The following is a 16,080-nucleotide window of genomic DNA, read 5'->3' as shown; positions in this document are numbered from 1 at the left end:
CTGTATTAGAGGATTTGGGAGTTCTGTACCTCTCCAATCCCTCAGCAATGGGGAAAGAGAGAGGGAACTGTGGCCGGGAAATTGGGATAAAATGGGGGCTGTGTCTTCCAGCAATGAGAGAGACCCCATGGAAATGTCCCATGGCATCTCCCTTTATTAGAATAAAGTTGCAAGACTCCTCTCTCTGCTTTTTGAACATAAGCCTGTGGTGTTTGAGGATTAATTTTCCTAACAGTAGTAGTTCTACAGAACCTGTATTTTCCCCCCCAGTTTTCAGTAATAACTCAGCAGAAAACCCATTTATTGGGGGGATTGGGAATTGGGATAAGGGGAGGAAAGAGGCCCTCATACCCGTCACAAAATTAATGCTATAGAGGGAGTTTTGGACCACAAAGGGATGTGGAGAGTGTGGGATTGAGCAGACTGAAAAACACCTTCACATTTCCATTTAGCATTGCCTATTACCTTGTGTTCATGTTCAATCCTAAGGGAATACTGCTAATACCAGACTTCCAGTGTCAGAAATGAGTTATTTTATATAAAAAGTTAAACAGCCACTGTCTCATTAAGTGCTGCACAAACTTTAGCCTCATCTTTTGCATCCCATCTCCAAATTCACATTTTCAAAACAAGGGGCACTGATAATCCTTTGTGTTTCTCCTTCCCCCCAAATCTTTCATACACATCAGAGCCTTCAGTGAGAATGATCCTTTGTTTATCACAGCTTGGCCTTAATTTTATAAATCTGAGCCAGACACTCTGTCAGCAGAAAAATAAATCCTTTGGTGTGACAATCACCCTTCAGAGGAGGAATCAGGGCTTTCAGTCTCAAAATAGTAGTCTTGTGTTGTAGCACTTAAATTAGTCTGGGATACAGCTTGTGATAAATCAGTTCTTCCCTCCRGAAAGTGAGATGCCCATAGATTTTGTCTCTGAGGTGCTCATGGGTGCTGACCACAGGAAATTTGAAGGTCCCAAATCAGCTGATACAAAGGAGGTCTGACTGATTTCCAGCCTGAGGCTGGTTGGAATAATTCCGACTCAGGGCTCTTCATCCAGACCATCAGTTTTACAAGGCTGTTTAGCAGCTGGTTTTTATTTTTCTGTGCTCAGTAATTTCTATCTCTCATAGCCACSTGAGTTATTTAAATATCTGTGGGCTGTCAGAATGCAGGATTGTACCGTGACAGCCCAGGTTTTGGGGGTCACCTGCTTACAAATTGCTGCCATCCCCAAGTTTCATGTGGCACCCAACAGAACCAAGAGTCAAAGATTTGGTGACTGAGCCTTTTCCTTCTCAGGGTTTGAAGAAAACCATCACCACCATGGACCGGGAGCTTCCCCGCTCTGCCCTCAGCATCAACAACAGGAATGAGCTCCGGAATGTGCTGCACCTGCACTCGCTGTACAAACACAACAAGGTGAGGGGGTGCAGGGCACAGGGTGGAGTATCCTGATGTGCCTGTTTCTGTTTGCATTTTTATGCATGGGAGAGAAGATAAACACCACACTTCTGGCATTTATTACCCTTTAAAATGCAATATCAACAGTGCACTCATGGCTTGAGGGACCACGATGCTTTTGGGCAGCAGCATGAGGTGTCTTGGTATGAGTGTGTAAATGTCACTTCCAAAAACCCTCTGCCAGGGTAGAAGAGGTGCATTCCAACACAGTTACCACGCTTTGTAATATTTAGCTAAAATGAGCCAGAAATCAGGTTGGTTTTTTGTGTCATGTTTCCTTCACATAACACAGCAGCACCTTCGAGCTCTCGATATTCTCTGGCTGACATCTCACAGTTCCCTGCATTGTTTSTGCAGCCACACCTGGGGTACACCCACAGGTGACTCTAGGAAATAGTTAAAATATTCAGATGCATGTTGTACAGTGTGAAAATAATGTATAAATAATGCTCTGCAGCAAGACTAACACAGTGTTCCAGTAGTGACCGAGAACTTTTATTTCTGTTTTTGGCCAGGCAAAGGAAAACCCACTGAAAACACTGCTGGAAATTATTACTAATTACTTCCTGGAGCACCGGGGGACTTCCAGGAGCAGCGGTTCCAGCTCTGCCCTGTCAACTCCTCAGAGTAAGAGCTCAGCATCCCATCCTCCCGAGCTCCCCGAGGAGGATCACGGGAATGCCAATGCCCTGGATGAGAGCAAAACTCAGGCCTCCAGGTACAGTCTGAATTATTTCTCTTTGTGTATTTGGTTGTTTCTTTTTCAATAAGGGAAATAGTGTTAAATGTTTTATCATTTRTATCTCCAGCTCTACTGTGGTTTATTGGGTATCCTCTTTACACAAAGCTTAACTTTGCAGATTATTAAAATCTCCTGTACGAGCCACCCTTCAGAAATGCTTTTTTATGTTCCCCAACAATTARGAAGATTGAGAACCTCATTTATATCTTTCAGTCACTGAAACACAAAGAAACAGGAGATTTTATGCCTTTAAAATTTAAAATACAAAAATTGAAGCAGGTTTGGATGGGATACAAACCACCTGTGCTCAAATTACAAGTGTATAAAAGCCTTATACAAGCAGAAGCAAGGCTTACTGTCTTAAATTCAGTGTTGGTACAAATAGTGCAGGTTCAGATCTTGCAGAATACCTGAAAATAGCATGTTACCAAGTTTTCCATTTATTAATGCCTCAAAGAGGATTAACAGCCCTGTGCTTCCTTGGAAAGCTTTTAAAGTGGGAATTACAGAAGTGTAATTTGCCTTYCCAGCCTCCACTCTCAGGGAATTGATCAGGTTTTATTCTTCATCCTAAATGCAGCATGTCCCAAGGTGCCAAGTCTGGGCATCAGTATTTAAAAAAAAAACCCCATGAAGTCATTTCTTATAGGAAAAGAAAACCAAGATGTTTTTAGTTGAGCTCAGAAGCAACACTTGAAAAGGAGGCGATGCAATGGCTTTATTCTTCCTTTTTCTTCCTTTTTTTTCCTTTCCCTTTTATGGATCTCTCCCAGCGTCAGAGGAGTTCCTGAGCCTGCTCTGGGAGGGCACAGCAGTGCCCAGGGGGGTTAACATGGGAAGGGACCTTAAAGCCTATCCCATTCCACCCTTTTCCTCTATCCCAGGGTTGCTCCAAGCCCCATCCAACCTGGCTTTGGGCACTGCCAGGGATCCAGGGGCAGCCACAGCTTCTCTGGGCACCCTCAAAGGGAAGGGTGCCAGGGCCTCCCCACCCTCGAAGGGAAGAATTTCTTCCCAATATCCCATCTGTCCCTGCCCTYTGGCATTTTTAAAGCCATCAGCCCTTGTCCTGTTGCTGCAGAGTTGCCATAACAGGGATTATTGTGGGCAGGTTGAAATGTTCGCTCAGCCATGTTCCTTTTCAGCCCAAAAGCTGATCCASTCAGGGAAACACCACAGCAAAGCACAGCTCTGGGTCATCCTCACCACTGCCATCCCCTATGGGCAAGGAAAAATCAGGGATTGCCAAGGTCAGCCAGCCAGAGCCTGAAATTAGCTTTAATTTCAACTGACTGGGTAATTTTTAACGATGCTTTCAGGGGTGGAGAGTGCAATCACACAGGACTCTGCACTGGTTCCTTATTAACCAGCCTTCTTTTGACTTTCCTTTTGGAGATTTATTTGAGTGTTGGAACAATCCCACTCTGCCCCTTGCCAGTGAGGGGTTATGAGGTCCTGGGTCAGGAGCAGCAGTCCCCAGATTTCCTCACGATTCCAGAGGTAGATGCTGCTCCCAGAGCTGGATCATGCTCCCTTCAGTGTCCTCACAGCATGGGACACACTGCTGGAAAAAGGGGATAAATAAGAGGAGTAAGTTTGTGGTATAAAAGTTTTCAGTTTATTGAGCTGCTTTACAGTGAATTAGGATGGAGGAAAACATCCCAGAATGAAAAACCAACTCAGGGACAGCTGTATTCAGGAAGGCAAGCATTTTTGGGTTGCACAGAACATAAATTTATAAACAGACACAAAAGAGGTCTCATAGAAGTGGAACTACTCAGTAAAATACTTCCATGACTAAAGTGTCTCTTTTTGAACAGTGTCCTACAGCTGAGCAAGGAGTGAGAGGGGTCAGTAGAGTTCAGTCGAAGTTACATGAGAACAGAGGATGTGAGCAGGAGTGTAAACAAATTTCCAAATGGATGGAGAAGGAACAGGAACTGCAGGTTGTAGCTCAGACCCTGTCTGGAGTAATATATAAAACGCACTTTTCTGCTGTGGTGCACAGTGATACAATCCCAGAATGGTTTGGGTTGGAAGGCACCTGAAAGATCATCAGAAGGCAGGGACACCTTCCACTATCCCAGGGTTTTCCAAGCCCTGTCCAACCTGACCTTGGACACTTCCAGGGATCCAGGGGCAGTCACAGCTTCTCTGGGCACCCTGTGCCAGGGCCTCCCCACCCTCACAGGGAGGAATTCCTTCCCAATATCCAATGTAAATTTCCCCTTTTCAGTGTGAACCCATTTTACATAGTAATAAGTTGGCATGGGTTTAAAGTGTTGCACACCTTCTAACCAATTACATGACTCATAATAATCATACTGAAATAACATCCTGAAGTCCTGCATACAGATTTTTAAGTGAAAAATGACTGCATTTGATTACCGTTTTGAGATAAAATGTAAATTAATTTGACAGCAGTGCTTTCACTAGCTGGCTTTATTAATTTAATTGTGCATTACTTTGCTGTTTGAAGCTTTTCCTTTCTCTCACTTGCAGACATGATGTTGAGAATCCGCTGGATAAAAACCTTCCAGCCAGAAAACATCAGCACAGAAGTGAAAAATGCCACACAGGGACAACACACAGCAGTAACCTACCCTCTGCTTGGGACAAAAAATTGAAAGACAGCCAAGAGGATTCAAAAGCAGCTGCAATTTCTGAGGAGCTGAAGCCCRCAGGGAAGGAGAAGTCAAGGCCCAGGGCTGGTCTGGTTGCCAGGGGAATGATGGCTGGACCAGTGGCAAGTCCACCAGAGGTGATTCCCAGCACTTACCAAAATGTTTGGCTTGTCCCGTGGATTTTATATCCAAGCTGCTGGGATAAAAATGATTTGCAAATAGTGCTCAAATGACTTCTGCATGTTAATCCTTTAAATCTGCAGGCTGAAAAAGTGTGGTAGGTTATGAGAATTGTTCTGCTTAATTCTGAATTTCCAGATATAACCACTGCAGGCAGCTAACTACTGCATGTCACTGAATTCAGGTCACTGAATTATTTTATAAATCTTTCCCATTCTTGATATCTCTTGACAGATTGGGTTTTCCATTTTCCTGTGAAAATTGCTTTTTCTGCTTCCGCATTATGTTTTACGCTGGTTTTTCCAAGACTCCACWTTTAATCAGTGGCAGTTTGGAAGTGAAGATTGCTTTCAGTTCAAAATGTGTTTCTGAATTGATCAAATCAGACCATATTCCATCAATAAGTGCTTTCAAAATACAGTTTAAAAATAATTGCCCATTTTTTTCCTTTATGCTGCTTTTGTATAGCTAGAGACTTTTCCAATCTAAAATTAAGCTTGTAATAATGAGAAATTTAAATACTTTAACTATGACATTTAGATAGTGCTGAAGAGCATATGGAAGTTAAATTAATTAGTTGGATTTTTATAAGTATCTCTGAATCAGAAGTAAAGCCTAGATACCTGTAATAATACTAATTCACTAATACCAGTGAATATTTTATATGTCTTGATTTCCTGAGTTGGATAGAACCTCAAGATAAGCTTTTAGGAGATGTTTTGTTGATGCTCTTGGGTAAAAGAAAGCATATTTTAATGAAATGCAGCATTTTTAATACTGATCAAATTTTAAGTGCAAGTGTTTGTCTTCTTTATTGCTGATTTTAAAAAAATCTGATTTACTCCATAAGCTGATTACTATTAACAAACAAATAGTTTAGCCTAGAAGTCACTGCTGGAACTTTCCTTTGCTTTTTGTGTTTTTTTTTCAAGGTGGAAAAATATTAATTTGTGGCTGGAACTTTCCTTTGCTTTTTGTGTTTTTTTTTCAAGGTGGAAAAATATTAATTTGTGGCTTTGGTGGCACTTCTTTCCAGGATCCCCAAAAAAGGAGGCTTTCCAAACGATCCACGAGCATCAGCAGCTCAGCCCAGCTCAGGTCTGAAGAGCACGAGGAACATGACCCAAATGTCCCAAGTGCTGATTTTCAGGAAAACAAAGGATCTCCAGCAAAATYCAGTGTGGAATTTGCATCAAAGACTATGCCCAGCTCACACACCAGTTCTGCCTCTGAAAAACCGAGGAGCGTCCCCAAAGATCCAGATGATTTTTTCTCCAAGCTGCAGTCTGAGAGGGAGAGGAGCAAGGCAGAAGAAAGAAAATCCCTTCCAAGCTTTTGTGCAAACAGCAGTGAGAAAAGCCTTAAAGTGAGTGCCCCTCACAGACATTCAGGGGCTGGGAGAGAAAAGAAGGAAAGATCCCTCAAGAAAACTGAGAGTCGCTTGTCAGGCCACAGGTGAGAGTATTTCTAGGAATATTGTGCCAAAAYAGATTTTTTATTATTCTTCTGCACTATTTCATATTGATATAAAAGTTTTAGAAGTGTCTCCTTCTGTGAGCTCCAGATAGATTTTTTGGCTTTTCCCTCTCTTACATTTTAATTGATTTTTTTTTTCATTTCTTTCTGTTTCTGGGTAGAATTTAAGAGTGGGAGGCATGGCATTTTGTTTAGTTATACACTAAAACTCTGGCCAGATTTCTTAAAATTATTATTGGTGTTTYGTTTTCCAGTTCAATTTCTTTTGAGATGCCCCACATTGAGGGCCCTGTCTAGAAGGAAGAAATTATATATGAGATTATATATGAGGTCTCTCCACATTTATGTTAAGGGCTGTGGGGATTATCAAACTGGGAATCTGCTGGAACTGGAGCAGCCAGGAGTGGCACTTGCTTCCTGTCTGGAACCAAAAATTAACCAAAAAAAAGCTGCCAGCATTCCACAGTGCATTGGCTCAGTTAATTTATAAAAGATTACTGTGTAATTTGGCCAAATTGGCCAAAGTCTTAAAACTTTAGACTTAAAACTGTGTAGTTTCAATTAGCTTGGCTGAACCTGTGAGGTGGTGCTGCCCCATCACTCCATCCTGCCCCAGCTCAGGATGGGTTATTGCCTCACACTCAGTGTTAATTGGGGTAGGGAACGACTTCAGGGGGCTTTGGCAGCTCCCCAGCACAGCTGAGAGCCCGGAGTGTGTTCCTGGTGTTGGATGGTCAGTGGATGTGTAGTTCATTAAGGATGAGCTTCCAAGGCACGGTGGATTGGATGGAATTGTGTGGGAAGGCTGTGTCTGACCAGGAAAACTCCAGTAAAAGCTCCATTTGGTGCCTGATCCATCTCCTTGAAACAGGCTGGACAAAATTCAGAGAGTCCAAAGCAGTTCTAATCCAAACCAGGGCCTTCAGGACCATTCAGGGCAGTCCCAGCCCACCCAGGGGCTACACCCACAATGGACAATGGCTCACGGGTTTTTCACCCTTTCTCACTTTTGTCCATTTGCACATCGGGGCTGAGTCCTCCAATTGCAGCTCAGCCAATGGAGTCATTGACTCCAAGTTGGCTCCCCCCAATTCTCTGTTGTTTCCATCTCTTGGGGCCTGGCACAGGGAGGTGTCCTTGGGGCTGGAGAGGAATTGTTTTGTGTGAAAATGGGAGAGGAGGAGCTCAGCACTGGAGTCTGGAGTTACCCACTAAAGAATTACAGGGTTGCAGAGACGTGGAAGCAGAGAMGCTGAAATCCTGAGGCRTCCCACTTGCCAAGTTCCAGGCCCATACTGGGGTCACAGCAATCCCATCCAGCCCTAAAGGCTTGGGAAGGGTGGCTGGGAAGCTGCCCAGTGGGAAAGGAGCTGGGAGTGCTGGTGACAGTGGCTGGACACGAGCCAGGAGGGCCCAAATGGGCAGGATGGGCAATGACCCCTGGCCTGTGGCAGCAGGAGAAGGGCAGGGATTTGTGGTAAGCCATTATGAGGCCTAGGCCTGGTAAGGGCCGAGAAGATCTGTGAAGGCTCTGGAATATTCGGTGCCGTTGGCCACCGTTGGCTGACAGCCGGCAGGCGCTGTAACAGTTCCAGTCGGGTCTATCTCGAGCGCCCGCGAGGCCGTGAGAAGCCACAATATAACCCTGTGGCGAGGGTAGTCAGCGCGAGCCCCCTGCAACGGCAGAGCTACCATATAAGGAAATTTGGAGTGTTAGTAAGAGCTTCTCTACGTTAAGTTACCGTTATTCCTGTTACAAAAAGCGTTACGTCTAACTGCCGCHGCCATTACGAGCCAAGGGTATAAAAATCCTCGGCTTCCGTTAATAAAGCGGATGAGATAGCACGTACAACCAAGTCTACGAGGTCGTTTATGTGTCTCTCCCCGTCTCCTCACAAATGGCCGCTCCAACAGGGATTGTCCCCCTGTGCTGGCACTGCTGGGGTCACACCTCCAGTCCTGGGRTCAGTGTTGGGCTCCTCGTGGCCAGAAGGACATTGAGGGGCTGGAGCGTGTCCAGGGAAGGGAACGGAGCAGGGGAAGGGTCTGGAGCCCCAGGAGCAGCTGAGGGAGCTGGGAAAGGGGCTGAGCCTGGAGAAAAAGAGGCTCTGGGGGGACCTTGTGGCTCTGCACAACTCCCTGACAGGAGGGGACAGCCGGGAGGGGTCAGGCTCTGCTCCGGGGAACAGGGACAGGAGGAGAGGGAATGGCCTCAGGCTGGTCCAGGGCAGGGTTAGATTGGATATCAGGGAAATTTCTTCACAGAAAGGGTGGTCAGGCACTGACACAGCTGCCCAGGGCAGTGGTGGAGCCACCATCCCTGGAAGTGTTCAGACAAGGTGCGGATGTGGCCCTTRGGGACAGGGTTAAGGGGTGACCCATGGTCACCCATGGCAATCCTGGAATAATGGTTGGTCTGGGTAATCTCAGAGATCTTTTCCACCCTAAACAATTCCATAATTCTGTGATTCATTCAGGTGTTTTTGGACACTGACACCTCTCAACCTTTGTCAGCAAGAGCTRAAAGGCACAAGCTGGGCTGGAGGGGGGGTGTCCCTCTGTCCTCTCTCTGCCGTGTACTGCCACCCTGTGCTCCATCCCTGCCGAGCAGCATTCACACAATTCCCTTTCTGCACAGCCTGTTTGGTTTCAGCAGGAGCAGGAGAGGGAGCCCTTTGCTAAGCAGAGCCTGTTTCCAGAGGAACATTTACTCATTCCTGCCGWGTTTAAGTCTGTGCTGAGCTCCTGAAAGCGCCCCCGGGATCCAGCGCGGCWGCTGAGCCTCCTGGAATTTGGGGGAAGGAACAGACACCCAATAAACATYCACAATAAAAGGTCTGCAAGGCTTTTATTTCCCTTCAGCCAGATCCTGCAGGGTTTGGGAGCATTTTAAGGAATGAAAAATTACATTGTGAGAGCAGACATTTGTCTGGATCCCCTTCCATTCTCTGCTACCTGCCATAAATATTAATCCAAGTATTTAGGTGAGCAGCTGAAAACCTCTGTAGGAGTAACCACAGCTGTTCAATTCACAGCATCTGCAATTCTGGTTTTGTTTCCCATAAAAAAAACTAAAGAAATCATATTTTTCCTCCCATTCGCTTTACTTTTTAATTCTTTTCTCTCCCATGCCAAAAGTGCTGTCTAACCTACAGGTTGCAGGCATCCTGTGCATACATCTGAGAAAAAAATGGAAGTAAAAATGCTGCCATGCTTTAAAAGAATACCTGGCTATCAAAATATCCTGGGGAAATGCAGATACACAACATTTTGACTCACACCTTTTAAAGAAAGAAATTACAGGGGTTAGTGATGATTCTGTATGTCATGATTGTGGTTTTTTTGGCCATGTCATGAGGGATTATTTCATAAACAAAGTATAGCATGCTGTCGTTTACATGTCTATCCGGATTCTACAGGTTGGTTATTTTTTTGGTTTTTTTTTTTTTTTTTAATTTTTTTTTTTATTTTTTTTTTTTTTTTTTAAAATAATTCATGAGGAAAGCAGTATGTAGGTGGCAGCAAATCTTCATTTATCCTCAGCTGTGAGCACACAGCAACCAGTATAATTTCTCTATTCACAAAACCCCAAAACAGCAGGCCAGAAAGGACCTCAAGGATCACCCTGTCCAGTCAAATCTTAAAAGTGCCCAGTGTTTGGGAATCCAGCACTTTTCCCTGGGGGGATTGTTCCAATTGCTGATTGTTCTCATGAAAAATTTTCCTCTTGTGTCCAACTGGAATATCCCCAGGAGTGATTTGTACCCATGGCCCCTTGTCTTTTCCATGCAATGCCTTGTAAAAACGGGATTCTCCGTCCAGTTTGTAGCCAGGCTTTAAATTCTGGGATGTGGTGATGCTTTACAAACAGTGCACACACGTTTATACAGAGTTATGTCAGCAATTCCTCCATGCTCCTTCTCAGCAATTTTATTTTACTTGACAAATTAAAAATTTCGTTTATGTCTCAGTGCCCCTTCAGTGGAGAATTTGAAACCCCTTGCAGGTCATTTTGACACTCTTTGTGGTTCATTTTCAAAGGAGTATTCCCCTTTTTTTTATTGAGTCCCTGCTCTTCTCAGCTCTGTGCAAGGCCAAGTAAAATGTGGTTTATTCGCTACTTCTTTTTTTATTATTTAGACATTTGTAAGCAAATAAAAGCTTAAATTTAAAAGCACCCAGTTAAAAACTACAACTAAAAATTGCTGTATCTGTAGTTTCTTAAGATCTGCAGGAACTTGGGACAGGCAGTGTTGGAGGAACATACTCAGGGCATGGGGAACAAATTATTAAAGACTTTCCTGAGCATTTTATCCCGAGTAGAGTCCTGAATGGCAGCAAGGAATTAAAGAATGCCTTCTTTAGTGTTTTGAGGTAGGGCTGGACCAGCTGACCTCCTAAATAATTCTGTGATTCTCCTTAGTGCTGAGTCCCCTTCAGGAAGGGGATATTTCTTACTATCCCCAGCACACAGAGTAAAGAATGAGTGGAATGGAATTCATGACCTTTAGAAATTAAAAAAAAAAATTWAAAAGGGGTGTTGAAATTGATGCCCGGCCTTGCAATAAAGACTTTCTATTGCTTTTCCAGAAAATAAATGTGATGAATAATGATTTCTTTTTCAGGGTAGGTCACAYGGGGTTGAAAGGTCAAGATTTCCCCATTTCACAGCCTGAGCAAACAAAATTGGGGAAAGGCGAGAAAAACCCACTTCAGAGCAGTTGCGAAACAATTCTTTTTTCTTGACTACAGAGACGTGCTGCAGTTATTGTTGCTGCACCCCTGGACTTGAAGTGCTCTATATACCCTCAAGTTTCCATATTCCCTCAAGTCTATCAGAGCAAAATGTGGCAATGTTGTGGAAACCCTGCAGTTGTGAGCTAAATAAATAATTTCTAGATGAGTAAATCAGAGCTGTGCAGTGGGGTGGAACCACCTTTTGCTGAGTTAGATGGGCAGGTTTGATCTGTGCAGCTCCATTTCACTTCTGATTGTTAAGAAGAAGAAAGAGAAGATGTGGGGCTTGAAATTCTGTTTTTCACGGATGAAACCRACCAATTTCCTTCCCCCAGTTCCAAGAAAAACAGCATAGAGTCAGAGCACTGAAATGAGMAAAAAAAAAGTTTAAAACTGGACCAAGGGAACTAAACGGCTTTTCAATCAGGACCTGAAATTAAGGGTATTTCCTAGGAGCTCAAAGGGAATTGCTCGAAGTCACAAAAGCACAAGGATTTGGGAGTGTCATGACGTCAGAGCCAAAATTTCCTGCTGCCATTAGTGAGCAGAGGGATGCAGCAGTGAATCCCATTGTCCAGGGCAGGGATCTGTGCAGTTCCAGGAGCAGGGAGGATAATTGATTCTGCACTCATCCTTCCATTGTGAGCAATCACCTGATTTATCCGTCCCCCATTGCGCCGGCTTTGCCCCTTGTGCTGGCCACCAGTGCTGGCTGCAGCCTGGCTGGGAGCTGCTGTTCCCTGCCAGCATCCTGCCAGTGCAGAGGGATATTTCAGGCAGCAGGCATTGGTTTATGGCTCTGGAATTTGGCTTTTTCCACCCAAAAGCTGAGTGTCTCCGATGCGCTTTGTCTCCACTGCCAGGAAGGTGCCAGTGAGCTCAGAGCCAGAGTTTCTGTTTGAGCCAGGGTTTCTCTTCCTGCCATGGTCTCTCAGCTGAGTTCACCTCAGCTGGGCACTGCTCAGTGCTTCCCATTCCCAAAATATCCCTCATTATTTTGTAATAATCCTTTTGCCAGCAGTGCCCTGCATTCTGACACGGATAGGGTTGGGTTAGGAAATTGCCACAGACACCAAAGTGGARCATTACTCATATTTCATAAAATCTTAGAAATTGCAGATGGAAAAGACCTTTTAAGGTCATTTCTTTCTATGGCAGTTTAATCATTGCTATATATATTTATTTTTRCTGTGATSCTTTTTCCAGGYTTTGTCTGCTCCAGTCYTAAATGAYTCAAGTGACACCTCTCCCCTGATAATGCATTCCAGTTTCTAGCAGTCCTTAGAAAAAGGAATTTTTTTTGTTGTACTTACCTTGCATTTGCAATTTTTTCCCTGTTATCCACAGCTGAAGTTGATTTTCAACTGGTGTTTCTGTTCCTTGCTACATATTCACCTCTGTTAAAATACTCCAAATATTTTTCATGTTCCTTTAGGCAATTTTTGTCTGAAGCTTGTACTGTCTGCTAAGTATTTTTGTGTTTCCTGCTCTGAACTTTTACTTTTGGGKTTTTTTTTTCTGTCAGGATTTATTGGTTTGTTTTATATTTTTTTATGAATTTAAGGACTGCTCCAACTTGGTCYTACTGTGACGCTCCCAAATAAGAGGGCAAGAATTGTCATCTTCTGCTCCTGGTCCAGCCCTCAGCATTATAAAATCACAGTACAGGTGAACCCATAGTGTTACTAAAAATTCTGCTTTTTCTCTTTCATATGTTCCMAAAAAAATAAGACCCCAAAACCTTTTTTGTAGAAATAGGAAATCCCTAGAGAGAAAAAGTACAGATCTTCAGAGAAATCCCTTAAGTAATTTAAAAAYATATTCAGGGTTGTGTAGCTGTTTTGGTTTTATATTCTTTTAGATATGACACTCTCAAAGTGTTATTGTATAAATATTGTAAGTGCCATAATGCTTTGAAAATAATATTTTATTAAATAGAATAAAAGATGGRCATTAAAAGGTGGGTATTCATGCTCTCTGTTATTAAGAGAAGTTAAAAAGCAAATTTTCCATGTGAGGACCAAGCCAATACCTGGTAATTATAGATAGTTGAGTGCCTGAAACTGTGAAGATTTCCTCATATCTTTTAATCCTGCATCATCCCCAGCCACAATCTGTGCTGATGTGTATCAGGTGGTTGGCAGAGAACATTAGCCAGGAGTTTCTGGGCAAATCCTGAGCAGGATTTGATGTTCTCTCAGTCAGTGTGAGCAGCAAAGCAGAGCACCATAAGCCAGGAGATTTCTGGACTGCACTGGTGATAATTTCTTGACCCACTGAAATAGGAAAATTCTGTGCCTGTTGAAGTTAAATATGTCAGTGTCTCATTTCATAAGGGATACTAATCAACATTCCAGGTTTAATATGATTTTTTAAAAAAAATAAAATTGAATTTCCAACTCAAAGGAAAAGTAGTTCCAACAAAGTTATGTAATGTACATTATTTACCCAGCACTTTTAGTTGACTCTGATCTTTCATACAGTGCATTTTGGTGTAAAAAGAGGTTTTTTAGGAATGTTCTGTATTGTTTGCCTGGTGGGCTGCAGTATTTCAGTGTTACCTACAAAATCGGTCTGTGGGATCAGCTGGCTTTGTCTGAAATAATTCCTGGCAATTTTGTGAGTGATAAACCTAGATCCTGGGAGGTGCTGAGCAGATCCTGAAAGTCTTCACCACCTGGATGTCTTATTCTGTGGGATGAGGTCTGAGCTCACATGGCCATGCCGTTATATTGATTATTATATATATATATATATATATATATATATATATATATATGACATTATATTGATCTTGTTTAAAACCCACCAGAAACCCCAGGTTATTCCAGGATTCTCAGTGTGTGTGTGAGCAATGCCTGAGGAATTAATCCCATTTTTCCCACTGGGAGAGGAAGAGGATGCACTGGTGGCATTTCCAGGAAGCGGGAGTTTAGTCAGAGCGCGGCGCTTCAGACGAAAGCACGGAAAGGAGCGTGGGGCAGGAGTAAGGAAAGGAGCAGCCCAGGAGTAAATTACTCAGTAAATTGCTCAGTAAATTACTCAGTAAATTACTCAGGAGTGAATTGCGTTGGTACATTTCCTTCCACCTTTGTCTGGGATCTGTGCCGTGTCCTCCAGCCACGCTTTGCATCTCCCCCAGCTTCCCCCAGCACTTTGGGGTGGTTTTGGAGGCAGGAAAAGTGGGAATAGTGCAGCAACACCTTCCTGGAGAGAGGAACCAAGCCCTCCTGGAGGGGTTCTAACCCCTTATTCAGTCCTGGTTTGACTCCTGCAACCAGCAGCAGAGTTGTAGGAGTTTTGTCTGTCCAACAAAASGGGCTCATCCTTGGGGAATATGGGTTTAACTCACCCATGGATGAAAAAGGAGAGAGGTTGTGGCTGCCAAATCAGGAGTGAGAACCTTCGAGTGCCTGGAGTTGCGTAACACCTTYTACAAAATAATGCTTGGACCGGAAAAAAGGGCCTAAAATAAAAGTTGTAAACTATTGTGACTTTTGTGCAGTGCCAATGGATTTATGGCACCAGGGCCCGTGGTGTAACATCTGTGGGGCTGCCATTTGCCCTTTTAGTATTTTTCCAGCACTCCATAGGAAGAGGCACTTTGCAATTACTGGAAATGACAAATCGCTTTGGTACAATTTCTTTATTTTTGGAAAGGAGGTGAATCTGGAGAGGTCCGGCCCTTTGCCTGAAATGCAGTCAGTCAATTCAGAATTTGCATGAGGTGGTCACTGAGGTGTCTTCCAACTCAAATGTTCCATGACTCTGTGGAATTACTTGCTCCTTAAAGAAAATCAGATGTGTGCAGGTAGTACAAGGAATTTTTTTACCCCTATTTATCCATAAGATTACTTTACCAGGAGATAAAATCTCTACAGTATTTGGGCTCACCAGGAGCCTGTTTTTTCAATTCACCTTTTTTTTTATAATAAGATGAGGTAAGAGAATATCCCATYCCCAGTGTAAGCTTTTATTGTCCAATTTAACAGTTGATATTAGCTTTCAGGAAAATCTGTTGTACTGTTAATACCTGTCAGGTTACAGTGGTTTGGGCTGTTAAAAATCTGAGGTTTCTGGCAGGAAGTGGAAGGCCACAAATATTCCCATCCTTAAGAGAAAATGGCCTGGAATTTGGAGGTCCAAACCAGGCTAAATGGACACTTTATGGATGATAAAGAGAGCAGAGGGTTGGATTCACCCCCACTGGTGTGAATTGATTGAGTGTCAAAATCTGGGAACCTTTTTCTGTATCTTTTAGCTGCTGTGCATTTTTATTTAACAGAATGTTATCTCCCTTTTAAAAGATTTCCTGATTCTTGTTTATTTTGCTCAGCGGTTTTTGGTTGCTGAGCATAACGGTGATTTCACACTCCAGATTCTCTGGTAGAGAACAGTAGGGACAAAGAAGCTCCACTTTCATTAGAATTCTGATAGCTGGAGATAAATATTCAGTTATAGCCTATGGATGAGCTTTGTGCTCAGGTGAGCCCAACTCATCAGGCACTTCAAACCATTTTGTAGCTCAGCCTATGATTATAATAATTATTCTTTTATATCCCAACATTCTCAACAAAGATTTCTAGTTGTCACTATGGTTAATAAAATTCAGCAGGACAAATGCMTACTCATGTGTGAGAGAATCTATTTCTATTGGGATGACCACTTCTATTAGAAATGACCCTCTCAATGACAAGTTTTCAGTTTTATATCTGTTTTCTATCTGTCAGTGTTCATCAATACATCTGTCATCTGTACATAAGTTAATTTTTCATCTTGCAGATGTGTAAATCAGATCAGATGCAGGTCTTCACTAAAAATGAAATTTGGAGAAAATAAGTGTGTGAGCCTCTGTTAC

At 43.2% G+C, this 16,080-nt stretch overlaps 1 protein-coding gene across 1 annotated transcript in view; it reads left to right on the top strand.

The window, feature by feature from the left end:
• Positions 1–1,241: 1,241 nt before the first annotated feature.
• Positions 1,242–16,080, top strand: part of MINDY4 (MINDY lysine 48 deubiquitinase 4) — a 65,143-nt gene continuing 50,304 nt past the window's right edge. The window contains exons 1-4 of the mRNA XM_057370887.1: positions 1,242–1,421; positions 1,979–2,181; positions 4,708–4,966; positions 6,046–6,464. Coding sequence (XP_057226870.1) covers positions 1,242–1,421; positions 1,979–2,181; positions 4,708–4,966; positions 6,046–6,464 — 1,061 coding nt within the window. The remainder of the gene's footprint in view (positions 1,422–1,978; positions 2,182–4,707; positions 4,967–6,045; positions 6,465–16,080) is intronic.

This window comes from Malurus melanocephalus, unplaced genomic scaffold, assembly GCF_030028575.1.
Source record: "Malurus melanocephalus ecotype Western Australia unplaced genomic scaffold, MMel_1.1 scaffold_135, whole genome shotgun sequence".
NCBI classification, from domain to species: domain Eukaryota; kingdom Metazoa; phylum Chordata; class Aves; order Passeriformes; family Maluridae; genus Malurus; species Malurus melanocephalus.
The sequence above is the reverse complement of the archived record's forward strand: the minus strand, read 5'-3'. Positions and strand labels throughout refer to the sequence as shown.